Here is a 27,218-nt window from a genome sequence, read left to right as displayed (position 1 = left end):
ACACAAAGCCATTTGACTTTCAACTGTGATCAGCTGTGCTCATTTTGATCAGCTCAGCATGAAAAGAGCTTTCCTGGAGCATTTCAGTCCTTGGTAGTGCAACTGAAGCAAACAATCAACTATAGGTGGCAAGGCACTGTCAAAAGATCTCCGGAATAAAGTTATGGACAAGCATAAGTCAGGAGATGAACATTCAAACATTCAAAGGCTTTATCAATGCCTAGAGGCACAGTGAAGTCTATTATTAAGAAGTGGAAGGTATTTGGTGACTCTCCCCAGAATCGTTAGAAGACAGAATCGCGATTCATATATGAATAGATTTTTACGTGCACCTCTAGTTTTCTCTTCCTCTTCTCTAAAGCAGCATGGCCTCACTCCCCTTGCTGCCTTTTCCCGAGGGCGGGGTTTTCTCTTTTTTTGTGAGAAAAAAGCCACTCCTCAAGAAAGGCCACATGCAGTCATGACTGAACTTTGCCAAAACGCACCTTGAAGATTCTGAGGCAGATGAGACTAAAATTGAATTATTTGGCCTCAACACCAAATGAAATGTCTGGAGGAAATCCAATACAGCGCACCATCCAAATAACAGCATTCTTGCAGTAAAGCATGGTGGTAATATACTGTTATGGGGGTGTTTCTCTGCAGCAGGGACTGGAGCACCTGTCAGGATAGAAGGAAAAATGGATGGGGCATTTCTGCTGCCCTCTGACAGAATGTTGTCAATGGGAAGAAGGTTTACCTTCCAACAAGACAAAGACCCAAAGCACACAGTGGTTGAAGAAGAAAAGGGAGAATGTCCTTGCATGGTCTAGTCAGAGCCCAGACTTAAACCCCACTGAAAAGCTGTGGAATGACTTGAAGACTGCAGTCCACAAACAATCACCATCAAATTTAACTGAACTTGAGCAGCTCTGCAAAGAGGAGTGGGCAAATATTGCCAAGTCTAGAGGTGCAAAGTTAGTAGAGACACCTTTTTAAAGCAAAAGGTGGTTCAACAAAATACTGATACTTTTTCCCAACTCAGTGATTCTGTTTCTTTTTTGTTTGTTTGTTTGTTTTTCTCTAACATGTTGGTGTTCTATCTTTCACTTGAATGTTAAGTTGCACTGAGTAAATACAGCTGGATAAAACAAAAACATCTTCATTTCAGGCTGCAAAGCAACAAAATGTGATTATTTTAAAAGGGGTGATTTTTTTCTATACCCAGTGTGTGTGTGGGGGGGGGGGGGGGGGGGGGGGGGGGGGGGGCTGTTCAGTGGTGGTTTTCATTGTGATAACATGCCCCACTATTGATGTAAACGTGTTGACTGAACTGTATCTTTTATATAATATCCAATAATAGTGTAAATATGCAATAATGTTGTAGTCAAGACTGTCTATACATAAACTGACTTTCAAAAATAAACCTACTTTGAGAAATGTTCACTGACATAAAAATTGTGACAACTAGCCCCGGTTTCCCCTGGAAAAAAATAGCAACAAAAAAAAACATTAGGCCTAGATGATGGTCTAGGATCACACTTATAACACTATGTTTAATCTTTATATTGAGTGTCATTATTTACATTGTTTAAGAAATGAGTAAATGAAATATTCTCTGATTCCCTAATGAAAATTAACCATGGTTTTACTATGTAATAATAACATTTTAATAAATGTAAACATGCTTACTATAGTAAACAACAGTAACCACAAATTAACCATAGTTTAACCATGGTATTTGTAGTAAAACTGTGGTTATACAAATGGTAGTCAACATGGTTACTACACTTTTACTACAATAAAACCACGGTTAATTTTCGTAAAGGTTACATTTCATTTATCACAGACTCCATCACAAAGCTAACATCATTTGCAGCCTCCTGGCCTTTTTCACGCTTGTTTTTGTTTTTGTTTTTTAATCTCAGCCAAGCCAATTGTGAGAAGCTGCAGTACTGCATGTGAGCGCGTGGCAGAGCCTGGCCTTCAGTCTCAGCTGTGTGGGCAAACGCGTGCACGCGCACTCCTCTGGCAGGGGCGACAGTCGCGCGCTCCCGTGCGTTCGCAATAGAAAACAAAGCTATCCGCGCGCTTCCATTACAGCTAGCGGGGCAAACCCAAGCACACAGCTCTCTCTGCATGCACACCCAAGATGGGTTTGAGCTCATCTGAGGGCCTTTGAAAGCGGGGCCTGTTGTGAGGACAGCCAGCCAGCTGAAGTCAGCGAAACGTGTCGGGTTTTTTCCCCGGACTGCTTTTGTTTCTTAGCCGCGGCTAGCAGCGCAGCCACAATCATTGTCATTTCTGCTGCGAGCTGCCGAAGGAAAACACATCGCCATGTTGTTATCGGAGGGGCTCCGTGAATAAGGCGAAACCGTGAGCGTGTGGAGGAGATAATCTCGTCGTTAGAGCCGAACCCGAGTCCTCAGCCGCCGCTGCCTGACGGACCGACATGGCGGAGCAGAGCTACTCCTGGTGAGAGCCAGCAGCAAATATTACCATTCAGACACAAAACAGCGACGCTCAGCGCGCTTTAACGCACATATAGCCACTGTCAGCGTCTAAAATGTGGGATTTTTACCTCAGTTTCGCCGTTAATACGGCACCATTGCGCTCCGGTGGAGTTTTGAGGCGTACTTTGGGTCTAATGTAGACCATTAGCTCTCATATATATATATATATATATATATATATATATATACGGGTTTGGTGTTTTAATCCCAAACGCAGTCAAACCAGCCACTCGTTTAATCCATTTTACCTCAAATAATTTATTTACAATCCTTCTGCTGTTAATAACGCATATTTACCGTCGTGTGTGTATGTGTTTGTGTGTAATACGGTTGATTCAGTAGTGACACAAAGGGAAATGCCGTGCGCTAACGTGCTAACACTACCAGTGCATTCTGAAACATTATGAAATCAAGATAATTTAATTGATTTTATCATTATTTCGGCGTTTCTCGTCAGAAGCAGTGTTGCAGGAGCCGGTAATCGTAGATTGGGTCGTGCTTTAGCTGATTAGCTGCTCTAATCCAGTCTTTAAGGAAGAGCGCTGTGTATATGCAAGACACGGGCTGTGTTTCAAAAGCCCAGGGAGCTGACTTCCCAGACAACCCGTTTTGGCGTCGCATGATTCCAAATGTGATGCTCTGACGCGCTCTAGGTAGGCGGCTCACTCGGTTTTGAGACGCAGGTTGTGGTGTGTAAACATAATATTCATGGTGAGCTGTGATTTCCATATTTTAGGTTGATATGAATGACAGCATATGCCTCAATCTTCAACTGTGTCGGGCTTTTAGTGATATAGCTGGAGATAAGTTGCAGAAATATTGGATTGTATGAAGTGTCTTAGACCACCAAGTTTTGGGCCTATATTGAGAGATTATCTAAATATAATGAAGTTTTTATGATTTGTCTTGTGTATAATGTCTGGAATATTTAAAACTCAAAATAATTAATATTCTAAAAAAAAAAATAATTGTATGTAATATACTTTATATGTAATATAATATTTAATGTTTTTAGTACATTTATATACTTGTTTAAATTATATTTAAACATAAGTAAATTATATTATAATCAGATTACTTAAAGTATTTTATACTTAAAATATTACTATTTAACATGCATACATATTAGATTAAATCATGCTTTTACAATATTATTCTATATATTACAATATTACTATTGTTATGCGATATTATTTATTTGTTTTATATATGTATTACTATTTAACATGAATATGCACACACACACACACACATATATATATATATATATATATATATATATACTATGTTTATATAATATTACTGTATATTTTACAATTATGTACAATATATTTACATTAAAAGTTCATAAATAGTGTTCGGAAGTTGATCATTGTGTTTATAAGGTAAATAGTGGAGTCTGTATAACTGTAACTGATAGAAGATCTTTTTTTCATAACTTGAATCAGAATTTCACTCATCTAGTTATCCCAGGCCAAAAACGATGAAAAGGACTTTCCAGGGAGTTGGAAGGACTGGCGTGTAGGTGTTCATAACTGTCTGCATCTCTAATATCTCGGCTAGGCAGTATTGAATGACGTTTGTTTTCCTGAAGAATCCTGGTATTGTTGAGCTTAAGTTGTCAGCCAGGAAATTGGCATGATTTGCCTGCAGTTGTGTATTTAGCAGCTCTTGAATGAAGTAGTTGAAGTGATATGGCATGACTGTACACTCGACTTCATCAGTGAACTGTAACACTGACTTATACCTACTGCTGTAATGTACACAAATATATGACACGTGTACACAACAACAACCAATATTTATGCAGTGACCTCATGCCACATAGCTAGAATTCTCATTATCAGAGCAGACTGAGCAATTTGCATTTAATTGTTGAGCTCATGTGCCATATGTGAACAATTAATTGTCTGACACTAATCCATTTAAACAAACAATGTCAACTAAGCAAGCTCTTTTGTCCTTAATAGGCTATTGTCTTCTTTCTGATGAAATACGTATACTTTAATCAATAATATTCAAAACGCATTGGCTTAGCATATGTAAAAGGACACATGATTTGGTTGATCTTTAAAATATGTTAGTCCTTTTAATCCTTTATTCTGCATAACCAAACCATGGGTTCTTCTGCCTAGTATACTTCCATAATCCGTAGCTTAACAAATGTTCTTGACTCTCCAATTCACGTATGACTAATGCTCAAAGAACACAAGTGTGACAACATTGCAGTAGACCATTGATTATAGTGCACAATTTTTGCATCTAAATGACATTTCTGCTTTGTCTGATATCTACGACATTTAAGATTAGTGGTCGACCGATATATCGCCAAGGCCGATATATCGACCAATATTTGGCATTTTTCAAATATCGGCATTGGCCAATAAGTTTTTCTGTTTGGCCGATGCATTCGAGGCGGGACTTTTATTTTGACGGCGCTGAGAACGGCAGTGCCTGAGCACACACTGCTCACATTCTCCCTCTTGTTCGCTGTCGTCGTTAACAGCTCTGTCTAATACGGATAAAAGTCTGTCTAATAATTAGATAGAACGGTTAAACAACGGAATTAAAATGTATACAAAGTATTATATTATTAGTAATAGAAAGGCAAACATTATAATACTTTCTCGTTTGCCGTCAGCATTCAGCAAATATGCATTTGTCATTTAAACAAATCTTTGAATGACTAATGAACATTTAATTTCACAAACCTTGCAAACTTAGTCGAATCCAGCTGTGAGATCGTGTGAAGTGTGCATTTGTATCCTGCATAGGGATGCTCCGATCGATCGGCCGGAGATCGGTATCAGCCGATAATCACATTTTATGACTCGATCGGTACTCGCTACACTTGGCCGATCTCACGAACCGATCGCAATTTGATGACGTCAACGCTTGACGTCGTACATGATGCGTGGGGACATAAATCGTCGGTGTGGAAATGCTATGACGTTTCTAGAAACAATAAAAAAAAATTGCTATTTGTCGTGTATGTTTTGCGTGATGATATGATGAATGGATGGTTCATTTTTAACAGCAGATTCAGTGACGTTAGAGCTGATCTGCGCCTCACTGAACGTGTCTGCGGCGCGTTACGGCTCCATGGGATTGCGGCCGCTCTATGCTTGTGTTTATATCAGCCAGCCGCAGCATGTTTCAGAAGCGGCTCTCCACGCTGCTTGGCTAAAAAATAGTCTTTTGTGAGTTGTCACAGTGTGGAGGACTGAACAAAAACTCGTCGGAGCCGTAAGGGATAACGGTAACATAACACGCTAATTGTGGGCTGCTTTTAAATGAAAATGTATTTACAAAACAAAATATCTTCATTCGCCATATTAGCCTACTTGATAGCATTAACACAGGCTTTACTCCTTTCAAACTTTATCTGGAATGTCACCGTTTCTGTCACTGCTACTTACCCGATCAGGCGAACGAACACACACACGAAATCGTCTACCTCATGAAAAAATATATATATATAAAAAAAAAGTGTAGTCAATATTTGCATCATTTGATTTATTTTATCCACCCGCGACCCACCCGCAAATAATCAGAATGCATTTTTATTCCCCGACCCGCGGATTATCCGCAGCGCCTGTGGATATAGGAAAAGCAAAATGTGAAAATATGTTTGCTGCGTAAATTAGACGGACTTACTGAAAAAGCAAATTCTCTGCCAGCAGGAGGTGCTTTAAAGCGGGAGAAACGGAGATAAAAACACCCGCGCCTCGTTTAGATTTTTAAACGTGCAGCACTTGCTCATGATTATTCAACGAAGCCTTTTGGAAAATCGGTCAGTTTTGATATTGTGGCGAGCGCCACAAATAAATAAATGTATGGGAAACACATCCCACAGCCCAACCACCTGAGCCCAACTTCAGTCTACTCATCACCTTAACTTTAACTGCGTTTGTAGCCGGCGCCATAGCCAGACTGATAAACAAACACAGACCGGAAGTTAACTTCGGGCTAGGCGCGTGCGCCAGATGAAACCATCTATATAAAGCTTGAAGCATCAGAATCGATTGCTGACAGGAGGAGAGTTCAGCTTCACTGGAGATGTGCGATCGTAAACTCGTGATTTCAAATTATGCTGCGCTTTATGCATTTGCCCACAGTCATATTCATGTAATTTCCACTGTGTGCTGCTGTATGTAAAATGAGTGTTACCTTGGCTTTATTTGAAAAAATATGATTCCAATTGCACACAAACTTCCCAGAATACTGAGTCCCCTGTTGGTTACAGTGTTTACTTCCTTTTTAATTATATTTTTATTAAATATTTATTTATTTGTGAAAAATACTTTGTCATCTAAAGCAGTTTTTCCCAACCGGGGTGCCGCGGAACAAATAATTTCTTTATTTGTTCTTATTTTTTTATTAATTGCTTAGCCTCCTTGTCATTTTTTTTATTCAATTCAAAGTTTTAAATCAGGCTATCTCGTGCTACTGCAACAAAATTACCCAACTGTAAAATCAAAAATACACTGAGTGAGCAAATCTTTGTTTAATCAACATTATAACTGGCTATCTCACAATGTTTACATGAATAAAAGCCTACATTAAAATCTGTCATATAAATTGGTCTTTTCATTAGAAATTAGCCTACTGATTGCCACCATTGTTTTATAATATTAAAAATATCTGTATGACATTTATATTCTGCAGTTGTTCCCTGCTGTACCGAATATCTATACTTTTCAAAGTATCAAATCGAAGTTAGAAATTCAAATATTGTGACAAAATAAATTTTGTAGGGTGCCACAAATTTGTTAAAATATCCAAAGGGTGGAAAGGTTGGACTAAAGAAAGGTTGGGAAACACTGATCTAAAGTATAAGTATGTTTATTTTACACTTATTTTTTTAATCCATTTTCAAATTATTTAAAATTTCTTGAATATTAATTAAAATAAATAAAATTATATCGGCCATCGACCACCCTGCTTTCCAAGGCATCGGCAGTCAAAAAAACACATATCGGTTGACCACTACTTATTTGAAAGGAAATCGCAAATGCGGTATATAATTGATCTAGTGAGCTGTGGAATAAGCAGAGTTTTTTGCTCTTGCACTTTGTCTAGTTGTAGAACTGGCTAAATGTTAACCAGGATTATGATTATGAACTAGGGTTGGGCCGATAGACGCACCCCCTAACCCCGCCTCCGATGTCATCGTCCATCACGCTCCACATGCATGTGCTCTCTGCGTGCACATTGATGACGGTCTTACTTGAAGATATAATTGTCACTTCTAATGTGCATTTTTGCTTCTATGCATTAGGTTTCTTATAAAATGTAAATCTGAAACATTTGACAGGTCACCCACCAAAGTGACTGACAGAGTAAATCTACCCACCACAGAACTGCACAACAAGTAACAGCAATTTTAGGAAGTCAAATTGTCGTTAAAGGCTAAGACATAAAGACGTTCATCCAACATTTTTTGTAATGCCTTGTTGCCTTTATCGTAAGCTAAGAGTGTGATGAAGTGGGTTCAAGTTGTGTTAAAAAGTATTGATAATTAGGGCTGGATATTGACACAGTTTTCACAATTCGATTAAATTACAGTCTCAATTCAATTTGATTTGGATGTAAAACAGGTACAGTAGGCTATCTGTCAGTTTTTCTAAATAAAAAAAATCAGTTTCAACTAATGCTGTAAACTATACATGGAACCCTGTCATTTGCTGCATTAATATTAAAAGGATAGTTCACCCAAAAATGAAAATGAAAATTTTTTTATTTTTGGGTGAACTATCCCTTTAAAGATTTAAATTAACAACTTATTTGTTTAAAAAAACATTTCAATTGCACATAAGTCAAGCACATTAAATATTGTATTTATATATATAAAATACAATATTTAATATAATGCATATATTTAGCAAGTGCTAAGCTATGGTCATTGAATGGGTTTTCTTTGGTAAATGCAACATTACTTGACTTTTTTTATCAGCTGTTTTGACATCTTTCTGTGGTTGAAACACTTATTGAGCAATTACATGAGACATTCAGTGATGTCACAACACAAAGAGCTTCAAAACAAAACTTTTCAAGACTTTTTCATATCTAAAGTAACAAAGCTTGTTGCGATTATCGGCAAGTGCTAAGCTATGGTCATTGAATGGGTTTTCTTTGGTAAATGCAACATTACTTGACTTTTTTTTATCAGCTGTTTTGACATCTTTCTGTGGTTGAAACACTTATTGAGCAATTACATGAGACATTCAGTGATGTCACAACACAAAGAGCTTCAAAACAAAACTTTTCAAGACTTTTTCATATCTAAAGTAACAAAGCTTGTTGCGATTATCAGATGGGAGGTGCATTTTATATATAATGTTTTGTCGCTACATATAATGTTTTGTTCACACATCAGCTGCAAAGGGCACAGACTAAAAGACTGATTCTTGGGATTTAAGAATCAGTATCGGTTCATCAAAATGAGAATCGATTAAAAATTATGAATTGAGATTTTTTTTTTCTTCAACCCAGCCCTATTGATAATCATTTGCAAGTCCACTTATAGTCCTCTGAACGTTTGAACGAGAAACCAGAATACATTTTTAGCAGTTATGATTCGTGCATTAACATGTTACAGTTTTGTGTGCTTATGCATTTTGTAAGGTGTGTAATTCCAGTTTGGTCAAATAATTTTAGGTCAGGTAGCTTGTATACTGCGACATTGTCACGTTGCATGTGCCACTTCAGGGCTGTACGTTAACTTATTTTTTCACATGGCACTGGTGCTACAGAGGTTGAAAGTTTTGTAGCACAGGCCAAAAAGTTGTAGCACAAGTATAAAACGTCTGTTATCATGTCTGAAAAAAAATAAACACAAGTAGTGGAGTTCATCACTTAAACAGGCACTGATGTTCCATCCAGGGCACAAAAAATACAAACCATCACAAAAATTGTTTTTAGACAAAGTTTTCTTAATTTGCTATAAATGGAAGAGTGCAGAAACATAACACCTCTTACACAGTAACAAAGTATAAAATAAAAAAAGAATGGCAGACATTTAGGCCAAAGTGAGCAAAGAAAAATATTTGTCATTATTTTATCTTTGTTATTAGAAAATAAGAACACACATATACATTACAAATACACATAATATACAAATAAAACAAACAGTGCTTTATTTTTCAGGTACAGTATTTAGCAGTAACATTCAAGAAATTGAATGAACAAATATTTAAATAAAACACTAGATACACTATATACATCAATTATACTTTTTTTTTTAAAGCAACTGACTGATGGTAAGTTCATCAGTCAAGAGCAGTGAGTGATTTTTTTTTCTGTGTTTTGTTGTTTTATTAACATTAAAAGAATAGTTCACCAAAAATGAAAATTCTGTCATCTGTCTTTCAAATCTGTCATAGTGTTTCATTTTTATACCATCATTTACTCAAGTTGTTTTAAACCTGTATTAATTTCTTTCTTGTGCTGAACACAAAATAATATATTTTGAAGAATGTGGGTAACCAAGCAGTTGCTGGTCCACAGTGACTTCCATGGTATTTTATTTCCTACTGTAAAAGTCAGTGTGGACCATCTACTGTTTGGTTACCCACATTCTTCAAAATATATTATTTTGTGTTCAGCACAAGAAAGAAATTAATACAGGTTTAGAACAAAATGTGAGTGAGTAAATAATGACAGAAATAAAAAAAATGTGGGTGAACTATCCGTTTAATGACAGGCAGCAGCATGTTTAGCAGCTACTGTCCCTTTAAGAGCTTCATGACAACTTAGTCCAATAATCAGGCGCTTTTTGACAGGCTCTCAGTGTGATCGCGCTGCCGCGCTTCATGAGTACGCGCTCAGAACAGCACATGAATTAAATGTTTAACCGGTATTGCTTTAAAGCAGATGGAAATAATGTAGTTTTGTGATTGCGCATATGTGCAGTGTCCCGTGAGAGTAACTCTACCGCTGAGCAATCAGACACGTAAGACAACTTAGTCCAATAATCAGGCGCTTTTTGACAGGCTCTCAGTGTGAGCGCGCTGCTGCGCTTCATGAGTACGCGCCCAGAAAAAGCGCATGCAGAACAGCACATGAATTAAATGTTTAACCGGTATTGCTTTAAAGCAGATGGAAATAATGTAGTTTTGTGATTGCGCATATGTGCAGTGTCCCGTGAGAGTAACTCTACCGCTGAGCTAACACTGATGTGAATGCATGTGGCATTGTACATTATATTGAGACTAAGGGAGGCACCAGAACTGCAGCTGATAGAATGTGCGCTGTAGCAGATAAAATGATATTTCTTCAAAAGCAGATCGAGGAGACAAGCAATATAACAAAGAGTGAAAAATTTAAGGGGGTCTGAATACTTTCCGTACCCACTGTATGTCGCACTGTACAGCCCTGCACTTGATTTGCTTAATGCGGCTGAAAAGGTGAAAACTGGCTTGATTTCAAGGCAACATAAAAACCGAGATGATGCTAGGAGTGTAACGGTACACATGTTTGAACCGGAAGCTTTTGGGTATGGGTCTTTTAATTTGGCACACATGTACCAAAAGAATGCAACATGTTTACTGAATGTAATTTTAAACTCTTGCGCTTCTCTCTAAGATGGGACAATACCATTTATATCAGTATATTTTGATGTTGCGAATGCATCTGAAAAATAATGGAAGACACCGAGTGAGTGGCTGCGGGAAAAGTGCACAGTCCATGTTATCCTAAGCATGAGATGTGCTTTAAAATAACTTATGATCCTACAATCTTTGGCTTGCTCACCTGTCAGATGTTTAATGCATTTGAGACTATTTTCCTCAGCGCATAACTTACACATGACATCTTACAGTTGTAACATTCTGATAAAATGTTAGAAAGTCATGCCAGTATTTCCATTTTGCATTACAGCTCACAGTAAAGCGAGTATCCTTTTAACTTGACAGACTTCGCTGAAGGAGTGCCAACAAATGCATGTGTGTCAAATAGACAGAGTGCAACAACTCTGACTAAGAGATAATTTTGCATCCAAAAGTGGAAACACTTTAAATTCTCTACCCCTATTTGCAACAACACCATAAACTGCAGTACAGAGAGTGTGTTGTAGATTTTTTTGTGTGTGTCGACAGTGACAAATCGGCCATCAACTGTTTGATAAAAAGAAAAAAACAAGCTGTGACTTCAAAAACAAGTACATACTGACTTGTTGTCTTTGTGTGCTGTTGCACCCCAAGTTGATGCCGTTTACTTTTTTAATGCATTATCGTGATCTTATTATGTACAATTTGCCAGTGTATTTCAAAGAAAATGGTCTTCATAATCTTTCATAAAAATAAAATAACTACTTTCCATTTCAGCTAATGTTGTGTAGGCCTCGCAGGTTCTTGGTTATTTTTATTAATTTACACTACTGTTAAAATGTTTGGAGATGGTAACATTGTTTTAAAAAGTCTATTTCAAAGTTTGACAGAAGTCTCTTATGCTCACCAAAGCTGCATTATTTTATCAGAAGTACAGTAAAACCTGTAATATTGTCACATTAATTACAATTGAAAACCTTTCTATTTTAATATATTTTTTAAATATAATTTATTAAATATATATATAAATAAGTGTTTGTTTGAAATGGAAATCTTTATAAATGTCATTACTGTCACTTTTTTTCAGTTTAGTTCCTCCTTGCTGAATAAAAGCATTAATTTCAAAAAATTCTTACTTGGCCCAAACTTTTGAACAGTAGTGTGTGTGTTTTTTTTTTTTTTATTTATTTATTTTTTTTTAGCCAATTTCCAAATAGATACTTTAGATATGTAGTAAAAGTTATGGCAATAATAATGATAGATTTAAAAAAAACAACAGCAACAAGCGTTACCAGTGGGACGTGTTGAGATGCTCTCAATAGTGAACTTGACCTTCTGTCTTCATGTTTGGTCAGAAAACCTCCTCAAAAGTGTGTGCTGGCAATATATGATATTGTCAATATTTTTAGGTTCTGGCTCTATTCTATTCTATAAAACACCAGTGGATAAAAACAGTGGATAAAAACTTGCCCTTTTAATTGTGCTGGATGTTTTTTTTTTCAAAATTGTGAATGCTGCAAATATTGACTTCAAACGAAAAAAAGCACTGTGCATCTATTTGTTTTGGCTTAAGGTAGACCGCATGTGTTCAGTATAAGATTATTTTCAGCTATTTAGTAATGACCGTAGCCATGTGTTTAATGCAGTGTGAAAGTTCAGAAAGAAGCACTGCTGAACTTTGTTCAGATGTTTATATCTTACAAACTGACAAAGTCTCATAAAGGTGACTTTAACTAGTGGCAGACTAATGGTGAACGATATGGACTGACAGCTGAGTGGCAAAAGCTTCAAGCAAAGCACTTAACCCTAAATTACTCCAGGGTGACTGCGGTTGCTTTTAGCCAGAGACGGATTATGACACCGCGGTGCCCAGGGCACGGACTGATTAAAGGCCCCCCTCGGTTGAAATTGTGTTCTTTTTTTTTATTCGAAATTTTCCCAAACTTGTTAACTATATCATAAAATATCACTATTCTCAAATAGAAGTAAATGCATTTTGCACCTTTATCGATCATGTTAGTTTATCTGTAATGGGCTATGGGAAAAGTAGCCTAATATTAGTGTAATCTATTAACTAGCCTATGCATAAAACCCGTCTTTTAACTTGTACTACATATGGGTGTCATGTCATAGAATATTTTTAATACGACTGACTTTTATTTAAGGTAAATTTAATAAAAACATTGTAAGTTACTAGTTATAACACTTTCATTGTATATAAAGAGAGCAAAGAATATTTGCATTATCAAAGAATATTAACTTCAGTCTAGACAGAGTTCAAGCACTCTCAACAACTCCCATTATAATCACTGAAGCTGTTTATACTGTGAAATGAATATCTTACTTGCATCGTACACACATCTACACTTTGAGAGAATTCGCCAGAGAGCAGCATTCAGTCAGCGCGCGCGCGCGCACTGAACAAAACGCGGGCTTTTCAGCGATGACGACTCTGAATGCCTCTGATTGGCCATTGCATTCATAAGCTCAACAGAATCCTGTGTGATTGGTTATAATGCGCAGCACTGTAAAAATGCGTCTGGCTCAGCGCCAGCCAAAGCACGAACGCAGATTTGAATTTGGCAGCTGATTCTGTGCCACACTGAACGTTCTAATCGTATCAAATATAAAAAAAATATTCAGCCACTTTTGGAAGCTGCATTCAAAATCCACTTTGCTTAAAATCCCGAGGGGGCACGGTTGAAATCGCATTCCTGGAGGAGCAGTATTTCGGCTGGGCCTCCCTCTGGTCTAGTGCCCTGGGCACGAGCCCGGTAGGCCCATGCGTTAATCCGTTCCTGCTTTTAGTGTACTGTAAACCACACACAAAAAGCCATTGAAAAGTGGCAAATAATGAATGAGCAGCATACATGACTTTAAAAAGTATTATATAGTTTTATGATTTAAGAAAATTGTGATAAACAAGCTGTCATTTCAGGTCTTACTAATCAAAATCTTATTGAGCTGTCCATTTCTAATAACCAGTGTTGGGCAAGTTACTCTGAAAATGTAATAAAATTACTGATTACTCCTTTTAAAAGTAATCACGTTACTGTTCTGATTACTTTATTTCAAAAGTAATTATTAATTAGTTACATTACTGGTAGGGATGTAACAAATTCACTCAACTCACGATTCGATTCACGATTTTTTTTTTGCACATTGAGATTTAAAGGTGCAGTAGGGAGATCTACTGCACCAGCACCAGCACTCGCCCATCTTGTCCCGCTCCGCACTCTGTTGCGTTGGGTCTCGCGGGAGCAGGTCTCTAATCTACTGGCACTTGACTCGACAGTGCATGTGCTACATCTTTTTTTACAATCTCTAGATTATAAAACACTGCATTCTGTCAGCAATGTAACGAGGCAGTAACGTATAGAGACTTCGGCTTCTAACTATACTCTAATTACTATTTTGAAAATTATAACACATTAAATAACTCGGTTACTAAAAAAGTAATCAAATTACAGTAACACGTTACTAAGTAATGTTACTGTCCAACACTGCTAGTAACATATATTGTTGTTAAATTAAATAGTTCACTGGAGTGTCAGGTTTTATATACTTATTACTGCAAACAGCCGTGTTATAAATGATCATATTGCATTGCATTTGGCCCACACTCAGCTGTCATCCCTTTAAATAGGATTTTGCTATTCAAGATGGACCATACCACTGAATCACATTTAAGAGCAAGCAAAATCAATGCAAAAACATATATACAGTGCTGTGTGCAGTGCCCAGTACAGGATTTTGTTGTATAGCATGCCCGAGCGTTTTTTTTACCACCACACTTTTATTATGGCCTATTGGATGGATTATTGGTCCTACTGGCGGTTTTGCTGACAATTTTGTCAGCATGAATGACAACATTTTCATGAATTTGCTAAAGGTGCCCCAAGGGAAACTTTGTCTTGATGGGTGTGCTAGCCTTTAGTGCTGTTTGTAACCAAACTAATACATATTGCATTCAAATCAGTGTAAATCTTAAGGTACTGGTGGTCCGATGTGGCTGTGAAAGATAAATGAGGTAGTGAGATCTAGAGGGGAAAGTGCCTCCTCTGCCTCCCCTTGAAAGCTGTAGCATGGTGCCACTTCTGACAATCTACAGCCAATAGGCTGTTAATTCACTCATGCATGTGTTAAGTGAGCATTCTGACTCGGAGCCGAATGAATTGGACCCTGATGTTGAATATGCAGCAAATAGCTTTTAAAGGGAGGGGGGAGGGGGCGGGCGAAATAACTTAAAATGAAAGGATATTCAATTAACAAATTTTATGATTAATATATTAAATAAACTTTTTTTTTTAAATGCGTCTTGTATGTATTCTGTGGGCCATATTTTAACGATCTAAGCGCATGGTCTAAAGCGCATAGCGCAAGTGCACTTAGGGCGTGTCCGAATCCACTTCAGTTTAACGGTGGAAACCCCTGTGTGTGTAATAAGCTGAGTGTACGCGTGTTGTTTACCTGCCTATAGGCGCATATTACTAACGCGCTCATTAACAAAAAAATTATTGCGGCATTGACTTTAGACCTGGTTTCAGTTGGTCAATGGCGCATATTTCAGTTGCCTCAAAATAGCAACGTGCCAACAATGCGCCTGAACACACCTCATTTTCAGACCAGCACGCCCCATGGGCACAAATGCGTTTGCTATTTAAACAATGTGGCGCAGGACGTGAAAATGATAACTGCATCTGGCTGAAACTAGAAATAAACACTTGCATCACGCCTGGCGCAGCATTGCACTGAGTATATGATAGGACCCTATGATATTCTGTGTTTTGGGGCAGCTCAAGCTAGATAGTTGTTTATGAGTCACATATTGGTCCTGAGCAGATAAACTGCTCACTGTTCTTCAGAAGAATCCTCCAGGTCCTGCACATTATTTGGTTTTTCAGCTTCTTTTGCATATTTAAACCCTGTACAACAATGACTGTATGATTTTGAGATCCATCTTTTCACAATGAGGACAACTGATGGACTCCTACACAACTATTACAAAGGGTGGAAATATTCACTGATGCTCAAGAAGGAAACACAATGCAGGAGGATGAACAGGATGATTGTGTAATTTTTTTTTATTCATATATTTAAATATCATATTTTTTCATTTAGTATTGCCCTTCAGAAGCTACAGAAGATAATTGACCTATCGGTAAGCCCCTCCCCTCCAACGCAGATGAGCCAATGGCAGTTGCGTATCAGTTGCACGGGGAGCAGAACTCGGACATCTTTAGGATTCAGTGCCATAGAGAAACATTGGATGATCCGAAGCTTGCATCGGTTTGATGGTGTTTATGCTACAAAAATGGAACAACGATGTGCCTGCTGGGGTACTTGTAACACTGATTCCAGGTATCCTGAGGATAGGCAATAGAATTTATTTTATTACGTTTCCTAAACCCAAACAAAACGGAGCAAAATGTCCCTAAGCATTCAACCCCAATCCCAATAAAGAGAAAAACTTTCATTTTCTGGTTGTCATACACTCATTAAGTTACAATTTTCATCTGCTCAAGCAGAACGTTAATGTTATTTTGCGTTTCAGCAAGGTATCTCTGGGTAAAACTAGCTAACGTTAACGTTAATGGGCCCTATCATACATCCAGTGCAATGCTGCGCCAGGCACAACGCAAGTGTCTTTGCTAATTGCAGCCCGACGCAGTTGTCATTTTCACGTCCTGCGCCACTGTTTAAATAGCAAATGCATTTGCTGGTCTGAAAACGAGGTGTGTTCAGGTGCATTGCTGGCGCGTTGCTATTTTGAGGCAACTGAAATGGACTGCGCCATTGACCAACAAAAACAGTAGTTTCTTTTGTTATTTAAAGAGCCCGTTAGTATAGGCGGGTCCACAGTGCGCGTACAGTCTGCTTATTACACACACAGGGACGCACAGCAGCACACAAACATGCCAAATATTAAAAATTAAAGGTTTGCAATGTAGAAGATTATTATTGTGTTATTTTGCGTTTCAGCAAGGTATCTCTGGGTAAAACTAGCTAACGTTAACGTTAATGGGCCCTATCATACATCCAGTGCAATGCTGCGCCAGGCACAACGCAAGTGTCTTTGCTAATTGCAGCCCGACGCAGTTGTCATTTTCACGTCCTGCGCCACTGTTTAAATAGCAAATGCATTTGCTGGTCTGAAAACGAGGTGTGTTCAGGTGCATTGCTGGCGCGTTGCTATTTTGAGGCAACTGAAATGGACTGCGCCATTGACCAACAAAAACAGTAGTTTCTTTTGTTATTTAAAGAGCCCGTTAGTATAGGCGGGGCCACAGTGCGCGTACAGTCTGCTTATTACACACACAGGGACGCACAGCAGCACACAAACATGCCAAATATTAAAAATTAAAGGTTTGCAATGTAGAAGATTATTATTGTGTAGGCTACATAAATATAAAAATGCCTACATGTCATAATGGACAATCATTGCGTGTTTCAGAATTACCTATTTGCTTGCGCTCGAGCAAAAAAAACGCGTCTCTGTTTCCTCTCTAGAGACGCGTTCTGTCTTTGCGCTTGCAAATTCCGCCGTGTAAATGGCAAATCTGCCAACGCACGAGCGCAACTGGCTCTTAAAGGGAATGGGAGATGAGACTCTGATTGGTTTATTGCACGTTATGCCCAAAACACACCCATTACTCATTAAGAGAATAGGGACAACCCTTTTAGACCGCGCCAACCATTTTTCCCATCGTTAAACTAGCAAAAGTGGATTTGGACACGCCCTAAGTGCACTTGCGCCGTGTGCTTTAGACCATGCGCTTAGATCGTTAAAATAGGGCCCAATGAGTCCATGATAACTTACAAACCTAAATAGCGGACTTTTCTCACGTTATGTATGTTACAGTGTAGGTCAAAAACACAAACGAAGGTGTATATTTTAGTGCCTCTTCATATTAAACTGGCTAAATGTACATTAATTTAATCGTACCCTGTGATACATGAACAGTGTTGATCCTGCATGTTGTCATCCACGATCATGATGACCGTAACATGAGACTTCTCCCGCTTGCATTGTGATCTGTAAATTCTCACTTCGAGTTACTCACTGTATTTATTTTAAAATGTTTTATATATCCCTCAATGGAATATTTAATTCCCACTTGAATGGTGGCCCTTCTGTGTCCAAAATTGTTCAAAAACATCGTTGGACAAGGTTTTCACACTTGACAGCTGTCATTGGCCACGTTTACATGCAACCAAATAATCTGTTTGTAATCGGATTGACGGCTCAATCGGACTGAAAAGCCTTCATGTAAACACCTTAATCGATCGGATTGAGCTCGATCGGATTGAAGGGGGTGGTTTATTCCTTTTCTAATACGATTGAGAGTGCATGTAAACACCCGATCGGATTGAACCCCAAAACTGAAAGGACTGCGCATGCGCAATGATGCAGAAATAGCGTAATGATGTATGATGTACGGAACGAACGAACGGCTTTTCCTTTTTTAATAAAGTGTTGTATAATTGCGTGTCCTGTCATTATAAAACTCCCCTTTCACTCGGCAACTGTGAAGTGGAGCAGGACAACCTCCCACTAGTCCTTGTTTTGGATTCTCATCCACAGGCAACCCGTTTTGGGCACGGGGAGAGGGCATTTGTACTGCGTGATAAATATGAGCAGCACGGCGCAGATGGATAAATGGATAAATATTAATTCTGCTGTTAAAAACAAATAAAGAAACCGTGTAGGAGAGTGGTTATTATGTGCAAACAGTGAGAAACTCTATATTTGTGCAGTGTGCGCATGCAAAAAAAAATCAATTCCGATTTGAAGCTTGTGACATATAAACGCTCACATCAACCTGATCACTTTATTTAGCGTTCATGTAAACACTACGTTCAGATTCATCAATCGGAATGAATTCAGTCCGATTGAACCAAAAATTGTGCACGTAAACGTAGCCTTTGTAAGAGAGTGAGCAGCTATGTTTGTTTGTCCGAGGGAGCAACAGTAACTAAGGGGGCGGGGCTTACCGATTGGTCAGTTATGTTTCCAAGAAGACAAAATAAGGGCAATCATCCTATAATCAACAATAATCATCCTATTCAAAAGGTTTACACACATTTTCTTGCCACTGTATACAATTATTATTATTATTATTAATAATAATAACAATGTAAAGTATGTACAATACTAATGATAATATATATATATTATAATAATAATAAATGAAGTCTATAGCATTTTGGTTGCATTGCATTTTGTGATTTTGCTGAATTTATAACATCCATCCCTTTTGCATTTTTGGCCTGTAGTGCCTATATAATTAAGTCAGCTTTTGCAAAAATGCATCAACAAGCCAGTGTTCTGCCTCCCAGCACCCTCTTGTATATTTACAGGGACAGTCTATTGCAATGATCAGCTGTTAGATTAAGCGAACAGAACAGCGGCGACGTTGTTCTGAAATCACCATTTAAATGTCTGTCAGGAGTCAAACTCTGAAAGTGAGTCGTTGATGTGATTTTCCAAAGGCTGTGCATACCTCCTTTTTTGTGTGCAAGAGTCCTTTGTATGTCACTAGTGCAAGAATGAAGCCTGAGAGGATTCAGACACGTAATCATGTAAATCACACTAAGTGTTACCAATCTTACTGGACACACCCTTAAAGGGATAGTTCACCCAAAAATGAGCAAAAAACCAGCAATCTTCAAAATATCTTCTTTTGTGTTCAACATAAGAAAGCAACTCATACAGGTTTGGAATGACATGAGGGTGAGTAAATGATGACAGAATTTTCATTTTTGGATGAACTATCCCTTTAAGGGACATCTGCAAACACTTTATTCAGTCTCTGTCTCTGTCCTGTGATATTGCATTGATATTTCAGCTCCTTGTAACAATTTTTTAAAAATTGTTTATTTATTTAAATGAATGAAAGAATGATTGTCTGAAGCAGAAACCAGTGTTTTTCAGTCACTAAGAGACATGCTACTGGGCCTTATGTTTTTCACACAGTTTGTATTCAGTATTATGTCTTTTGAGCATTGTCATTTGTAATGAGTATTATGGCATGATTTAAAATGTCAAATCTTACATATATTTCAATCTCACTGTATAATGAATTAACTCCAATGCTATACAACTGAAGTTGACTTGTGGTCAAAAAAAAATCCAAACTCCAAAATATTGAAATGCATAGCAGTGTGTTATATTGTGTCACATATGTATGTCTGTATTTCAGGGTTGGAAATTTAATGAGGGCAAAATGAACCCCAAAATTAACAAAAATAGATTCAAGATAAAGGGCAGAAATTAATCTTGCATTCTTTTATCAACATCAATAATCATTATTAGATTATCAAGGGAAATAATCAACAATAATAACTTTATGCTTACATATATATATATATATATATATATATATATATATATATATATATATATATATATTATAATAATAATAAATTAAGTCTATAGCATTTTGGTTGCATTGCATTTTGTGATTTTGCTGAATTTATAACATCCATCTCTTTTGCATTTTTGGCCTGTAGTGCCTATATAATTAAGTCAGCTTTTGCAAAAATGCATCAACAAGCCAGTGTTCTGCCTCCCAGCACCCTCTTGTATATTTACAGGGACAGTCTATTGCAATGATCAGCTGTTAGATTAAGCGAACAGAACAGCGGCGACGTTGTTCTGAAATCACCATTTAAATGTCTGTCAGGAGTCAAACTCTGAAAGTGAGTCGTTGATGTGATTTTCCAAAGGCTGTGCATACCTCCTTTTTTGTGTGCAAGAGTCCTTTGTATGTCACTAGTGCAAGAATGAAGCCTGAGAGGATTCAGACACGTAATCATGTAAATCACACTAAGTGTTACCAATCTTACTGGACACACCCTTAAAGGGATAGTTCACCCAAAAATGAGCAAAAAACCAGCAATCTTCAAAATATCTTCTTTTGTGTTCAACATAAGAAAGCAACTCATACAGGTTTGGAATGACATGAGGGTGAGTAAATGATGACAGAATTTTCATTTTTGGATGAACTATCCCTTTAAGGGACATCTGCAAACACTTTATTCAGTCTCTGTCTCTGTCCTGTGATATTGCATTGATATTTCAGCTCCTTGTAACAATTTTTTAAAAATGGTTTATTTATTTAAATGAATGAAAGAATGATTGTCTGAAGCAGAAACCAGTGTTTTTCAGTCACTAAGAGACATGCTACTGGGCCTTATGTTTTTCACACAGTTTGTATTCAGTATTATGTCTTTTGAGCATTGTCATTTGTAATGAGTATTATGGCATGATTTAAAATGTCAAATCTTACATATATTTCAATCTCACTGTATAATGAATTAACTCCAATGCTATACAACTGAAGTTGACTTGTGGTCAAAAAAAAAAAAAAAATCCAAACTCCAAAATATTGAAATGCATAGCAGTGTGTTATATTGTGTCACATATGTATGTCTGTATTTCAGGGTTGGAAATTTAATGAGGGCAAAATTAACCCCAAAATTAACAAAAATAGATTCAAGATAAAGGGCAGAAATTAATCTTGCATTCTTTTATCAACATCAATAATCATTATTAGATTATCAAGGGAAATAATCAACAATAATAACTTTATGCTTACGTGCCCACTCTGTAATGAGTTATTGTTTTGTTTTTTTACACAATCGATATGCTTTATAGGATGTTAAAAATGTATCTTATTAGTAACATTATGAAATTGTGTTAATGCCTTTTCTGAGCAGCATTAAACAAATGCCATTTTAGATGCAGCTTCTGTGCTGCCTTTGCAGTGTAAATATGGATTTTGCTGACGTTGATTAAATGTTATTGGTATCAGCCTATACTTTTTTGATTAACTGAGTTAATTGATCAAATTTACGTATTTGACTTAAGACAACACCAATACAATATTGAATTAGTATTTGTTGAGCTTAGCTATTTGTATTTCTCCTTGAAAGTAGGGTTGGGCAATAAATCGATAACGATAATTATCGTGATCTTCCTCGATAAAACAATGACGAGTTCAATAATACTTTGATATAATGTTTATGTGCCATAAGCAGAACAAAACAACGCTACTCATTTGAAACGCGCCACACGGAGCATCATCTATCCCCTCGACTCAAAGTTAAAACGGCAGCGCAAGCTCACTAGAGCAGATGCGTTTACTTGCTGATAAAACTCGCTCACACGACACTAAACAGCACTGTGAGATCCAGTGTGAAGTGCTTGAATTCAGCGACAAACTAGTTTAAAGCCAGATGACACTGCTGACAAACAGGAGAAACACTGCACAACGACACAGTCAGGAAGCTTTTCAATCTACAAATCGCCATCATTTACCATGGATTTACTGTAGTAACACTAACTGCACCATGGTATTGTGGCAACCATATAGAAACCATATAGTTACATTTTACCATGGTATTGAGGTGCTGTATGTGTGGTTTTAACTGTGGTTATTATCATGATCTAAATGTGTATGCTACTATGGAAGACCAATGGTTAATTTGAATAAAATTTGAATAACAAAATTTCACCATGTAAAAAATTAGGTTGTTACTATTTTTACAGGTGTGTTTGTGATGATGAACACAAATTTACATTTGCATCCTAACTCATGCTACTACTACTGTCAACTCAAGCTACTGTCAGAAGTGCATTTCTTAGAGAAAAAAATAATACTATTAATATTGCTGCCTGCACTGCAAACTGTGCTGAAGATGCACATCAAAGTCAGCCAACACAAACCTGTTTCATGATTTGAAACAATATCACTCATTAGAACATGCAGAAACTAAGAAATATTTTTTTCTGTTAAGGTATTTTGTTGAGGAAAAATGACTGGAATTCAAAAACAAAATATTTGCCTTGTTCTGACCATAAAGAGTAGTTTAAAACCACAATTAATGGTCTGGTTTCTACAACTTTCACTTAGAAGCAAAAATCTGCTTTTAAACTTGAAAGTAATAAATTTAAATTTATCATGATAATTATCGATATCAACTGATATATTTATCATTATTATTTTTTTTTAGCCATATCGCCCAGCCCTACTTGAAAGTCTCACCACAATTAGGATTGTTGGAATACAAAAAAAACATGTTGCGAAAGAAGATCTGAGTGGCGTTATGTAGGTTCTGTAAGTTGCTAGGGAGTTTCTGGGTGGTTGCTAGGTTGTGGCTAACTAGCCTAAGTCAAAATAACCACCCCCAAGTCGCCCCCAAGCAAACACCACTAATTATGTAAATAGGCTATGTAATCTCAGGAATTCAAGATAATAAAGTAATTTTTAATGGAAATTTGCTAAATAACCACATTTAGGTCTTACATGTGCGGTTTTCTTTCCCAGTGGGCACTTGTGATTCTGAAACATTGTGGCAGTCAGAGCTCAGTTGAGCGGTTTTATAGGGTTTTAGGGGCCAGACGGTCCTCACAGGGCCTGCACACATTCCTCACGCCTGCCTTTGAGCCGTGTCCACAAACACATCTTCACCTCGCTTTTCATCCCTTCTGCAGTCTGGATATATGCAGGGCTTTAGACTGCGACTGCATTGTCGCATTTTGCAACCTTTATTCTTGTCGGTGTGACTATTTTAGAGGTTGCACTGGTACCACAACCATTTGACTGACTGATAACCGCTGCCATATCTGTGGCATATGAGAAACATTTAAAGGGCAAACGGGCCAAAAGTGGAACGAAAAGGCTTAAACGTTTGACCTGCGCTACATGGGCCGTCAGCTCAGCCCAAAAGACAGCACAGCGCAAGCTTAGAGCGAATGCGTTTACTCGCTGACTGTTCTCAACCATGCGACCGTTATTAAACAGCGCTGTGAGATCCAGTAAAAAGCGACACAAAATCGCGTTTTAAATCAATGAATCGCCTGTGATTTTGAACGTGATTTTGTGTAGTTTGTCAGTGAACTATGGCTCTGTGTAGTAAATGCCACTCCATCTGAAAGCACGTGCTGGAGATTTACTACTAATCACAGGAGCGGCTTTACTGACGAGAAGCCCTAGGGTCACTGCTGAGTTCTCCACAAACCACTAATGTCTCAAAGATTTAAACTAGTTTAAAGCCAGATGAATCAGCAGCACTGACATTCTCAACAAACTGATGCGGAAAACAGAAGAAACACTGTGCCACAACGATCTTGTTAGACCGCTTTGCAATTCCCAAAACATTTATCGTTCATTTACTCTAGTGACACTAGACTGTAATCATGGTAGTGGGCAATCCGGAGAGATTCATATCTTATTTTATTGTATTTATTTACGTAAATATAGCTGTTACACTGAATGAAAATGGAACATTAGTTCACCCATATTTTGACATTTTAATTCCACAAAATTAGTTTGAAGCATTAAACACTTTACTTGCATTTAAGATGTTATCCATGTTTATAAAATCACTTTTGTGCATTTAATTTGATGTGGACACCTCATCTTTGACTCTCTTATACTAAATGTTTCGGCTCCCGTTTTTCATAACATAAACCATACAGTTTATAGAACTATAAAGTTTACAGACTACTAACTCAGCCATTCAGAATATGTAGATTTCACTGTATAAAAATGAGTTTGCTACCATTTTTAACAGATGCTGGATGCACGATATTGGATTTTTGCCAATATTTTTCAACTCATTTTTGCCGATACCAATATATTTCCTTTTGTTTAGAGACAACACCAAGTCTCTCCTGTACAGAAATTATAAGCAAAATATTTTAAATTTTTTTAACAAGAACTTATTTGTTAGAATTAAATAAACAATAATTAAGGTTTTTTTTGACAGTACACTGAAGCTTTGAAAATAACTAAAAATAAACTATATATAATTCGCTGCATTTTTTCCCCAGAAAGATATTTTAAGATTTAACATTTGTAGATGGTCTAAAGCAAAAGAGTTGTAAAAATTCTGAAAATCTTTTAGAGCTCATGATTTATTTAAAAAAAGCATATTACACATTAATGAATAAATCAGTATGTATAAAATTATTTAATTTACAAGTGTCATGTTTGTGATTTTTTTTTTTTTTCATGTAAGCTATAGCTTCTGACCTTTAAATCAAAACATACTCATTATTTTATGACATCAGTTACTGATTTATTTAATCAGAAACATGGTCCAAATGTTATGTGTAGGCTATTTTACTTTTAATTTAATTAGAAGTAGGCCAGCAGCAAGGTTATTTTCGTAAACTAAGACTAAAACGATTGATGAAAAAACAATTTCGTAAACTGAAATAAAATAAAAATGTCAAAATAATTGAAAAACTAAAACAAAACTAAACTAACAACAGTTATTGGAAAACTAACTGAAATAAAATAATAATTATCAAAAATAAATAATCATTTTCGTAATCATTACCAGCCCTCTACGAACACCTTGGCAATTGAATCGCCATTGGCTAGTAAATTTTTTTGTTTACTCGCCAGATTGATTGATAGATAGATAGATAGATAGATACAGTGGGGAAAAAAAGTATTTAGTCAGCCACCAATTGTGCAAGTTCTCCCACTTAAAAAGATGAGAGAGGCCTGTAATTTTCATCATAGGTATACCTCAACTATGAGAGACAAAATGAGAAAAAAAAATCCAGAAAATCACATTGTAGGATTTTTAAAGAATTTATTTGCAAATTATGGTGGAAAATAAGTATTTGGTCAATAACAAAATTTCATCTCAATACTTTGTTATATACACTTTGTTGGCAATGACAGAGGTCAAACGTTTGCTGTAAGTCTTCACAAGGTTTTCACACACAGTTGCTGGTATTTTGGCCCATTCCTCAAGAGCAGTAATGTTTTGGGGCTGTCGCTGGCGAACCCGGATTTTCAACTCCCTCCAAAGATTTTCTATGGGGTTGAGATCGGGAGACTGGCTAGGCCACTCCAGGACCTTGAAATGCTTCTTACGAAGCCACTCCTTCGTTGCCCGGGCAGTGTGTTTGGGATCATTGTCATGCTGAAAGACCCAGCCACATTTCATCTTCAATGCCCCTGCTGATGGAAGGAGGTTTTCACTCAAAATCTCACGATACATGGCCCCATTCATTCTTTCATTTACACGGATCAGTCGTCCTGGTCCCTTTGCAGAAAAACAGCCCCAAAGCATGATGTTTCCACCCCCATGCTTCACAGTAGGTATGGTGTTCTTTGGATGCAACTCAGCATTCTTTCTCCTCCAAACACGACAAGTTGAGTTTTTACCAAAAAGTTATATTTTGGTTTCATCTGACCATATGACATTCTCCCAATCCTCTTCTGGATCATCCAAATGCTCTCTAGCAAACTTCAGACGGGCCTGGACATGTACTGGCTTAAGCAGGGGGACACGTCTGGCACTGCAGGATTTGAGTCCCTGGCAGCGCAGTGTGTTACTGATGTAGCCTTTGTTACTTTGGTCCCAGCTCTCTGCAGGTCATTCACTAGGTCCCCCCGTGTGGTTCTGGGATTTTTGCTCACAGTTCTTGTGATCATTTTGACCCCACAGGGTGAGATCTTGCGTGGAGCCCCAGATCAAGGGAGATTATCAGTGGTCTTGTATGTCTTCCATTTTCTAATAAGTGCTCCCACAGTTGATTTCTTCACACCAAGCTGCTTACCTATTGCAGATTCAGTCTTCCCAGCCTGGTGCAAGTCTACAATTTTGTTTCTGGTGTCCTTTGACAGCTCTTTGGTCTTGGCCATGGTGGAGTTTGGAGTGTGACTGTTTGAGGTTGTGGACAGGTGTCTTTTATACTGACAACGAATTCAAACAGATGCCATTAATACAGGTAACCAGTGGAGGACAGAGGAGCCTCTTAAAGAAGAAGTTACAGGTCTGTGAGAGCCAGAAATCTTGCTTGTTTGTAGGTGACCAAATACTTATTTTACCGAGGAATTTACCAATAAATTCTTTAAAAATCCTACAATGTGATTTTCTGGATTTTTTTTCTCATTTTGTCTCTCATAGTTGAGGTATACCTATGATGAAAATTACAGGCCTCTCTCATCTTTTTAAGTGGGAGAACTTGCACAATTGGTGGCTGACTAAATACTTTTTTGCCCCACTGCATGACACAAATCCTGCGATGGAGCATTCTCTCACACTAGGCTACTTTTGCTTGCTACTGGAAAAGTTAAAGGGGTCATATGACGTTGCTAAAAAGAACATTATTTGGTGTATTTGGTGTAATGAAATGTGTTTATGC

General features: G+C 37.3%; 1 protein-coding gene across 1 annotated transcript in view; it reads left to right on the top strand.

The window, feature by feature from the left end:
* The first annotated feature begins 2,003 nt into the window (after window positions 1–2,003).
* LOC107555528 (signal peptide peptidase-like 3) overlaps window positions 2,004–27,218 on the top strand; it is a 68,865-nt gene continuing 43,650 nt past the window's right edge. The window contains exon 1 of the mRNA XM_016238353.1: window positions 2,004–2,454. Within this exon, the coding sequence (XP_016093839.1) occupies window positions 2,432–2,454 (23 nt within the window). The 5' untranslated portion in view covers window positions 2,004–2,431. The remainder of the gene's footprint in view (window positions 2,455–27,218) is intronic.

This window comes from Sinocyclocheilus grahami, unplaced genomic scaffold, assembly GCF_001515645.1.
Source record: "Sinocyclocheilus grahami isolate Dianchi unplaced genomic scaffold, SAMN03320097.WGS_v1.1 scaffold536.1, whole genome shotgun sequence".
Taxonomy (NCBI): domain Eukaryota; kingdom Metazoa; phylum Chordata; class Actinopteri; order Cypriniformes; family Cyprinidae; genus Sinocyclocheilus; species Sinocyclocheilus grahami.
The sequence above is the reverse complement of the archived record's forward strand: the minus strand, read 5'-3'. Positions and strand labels throughout refer to the sequence as shown.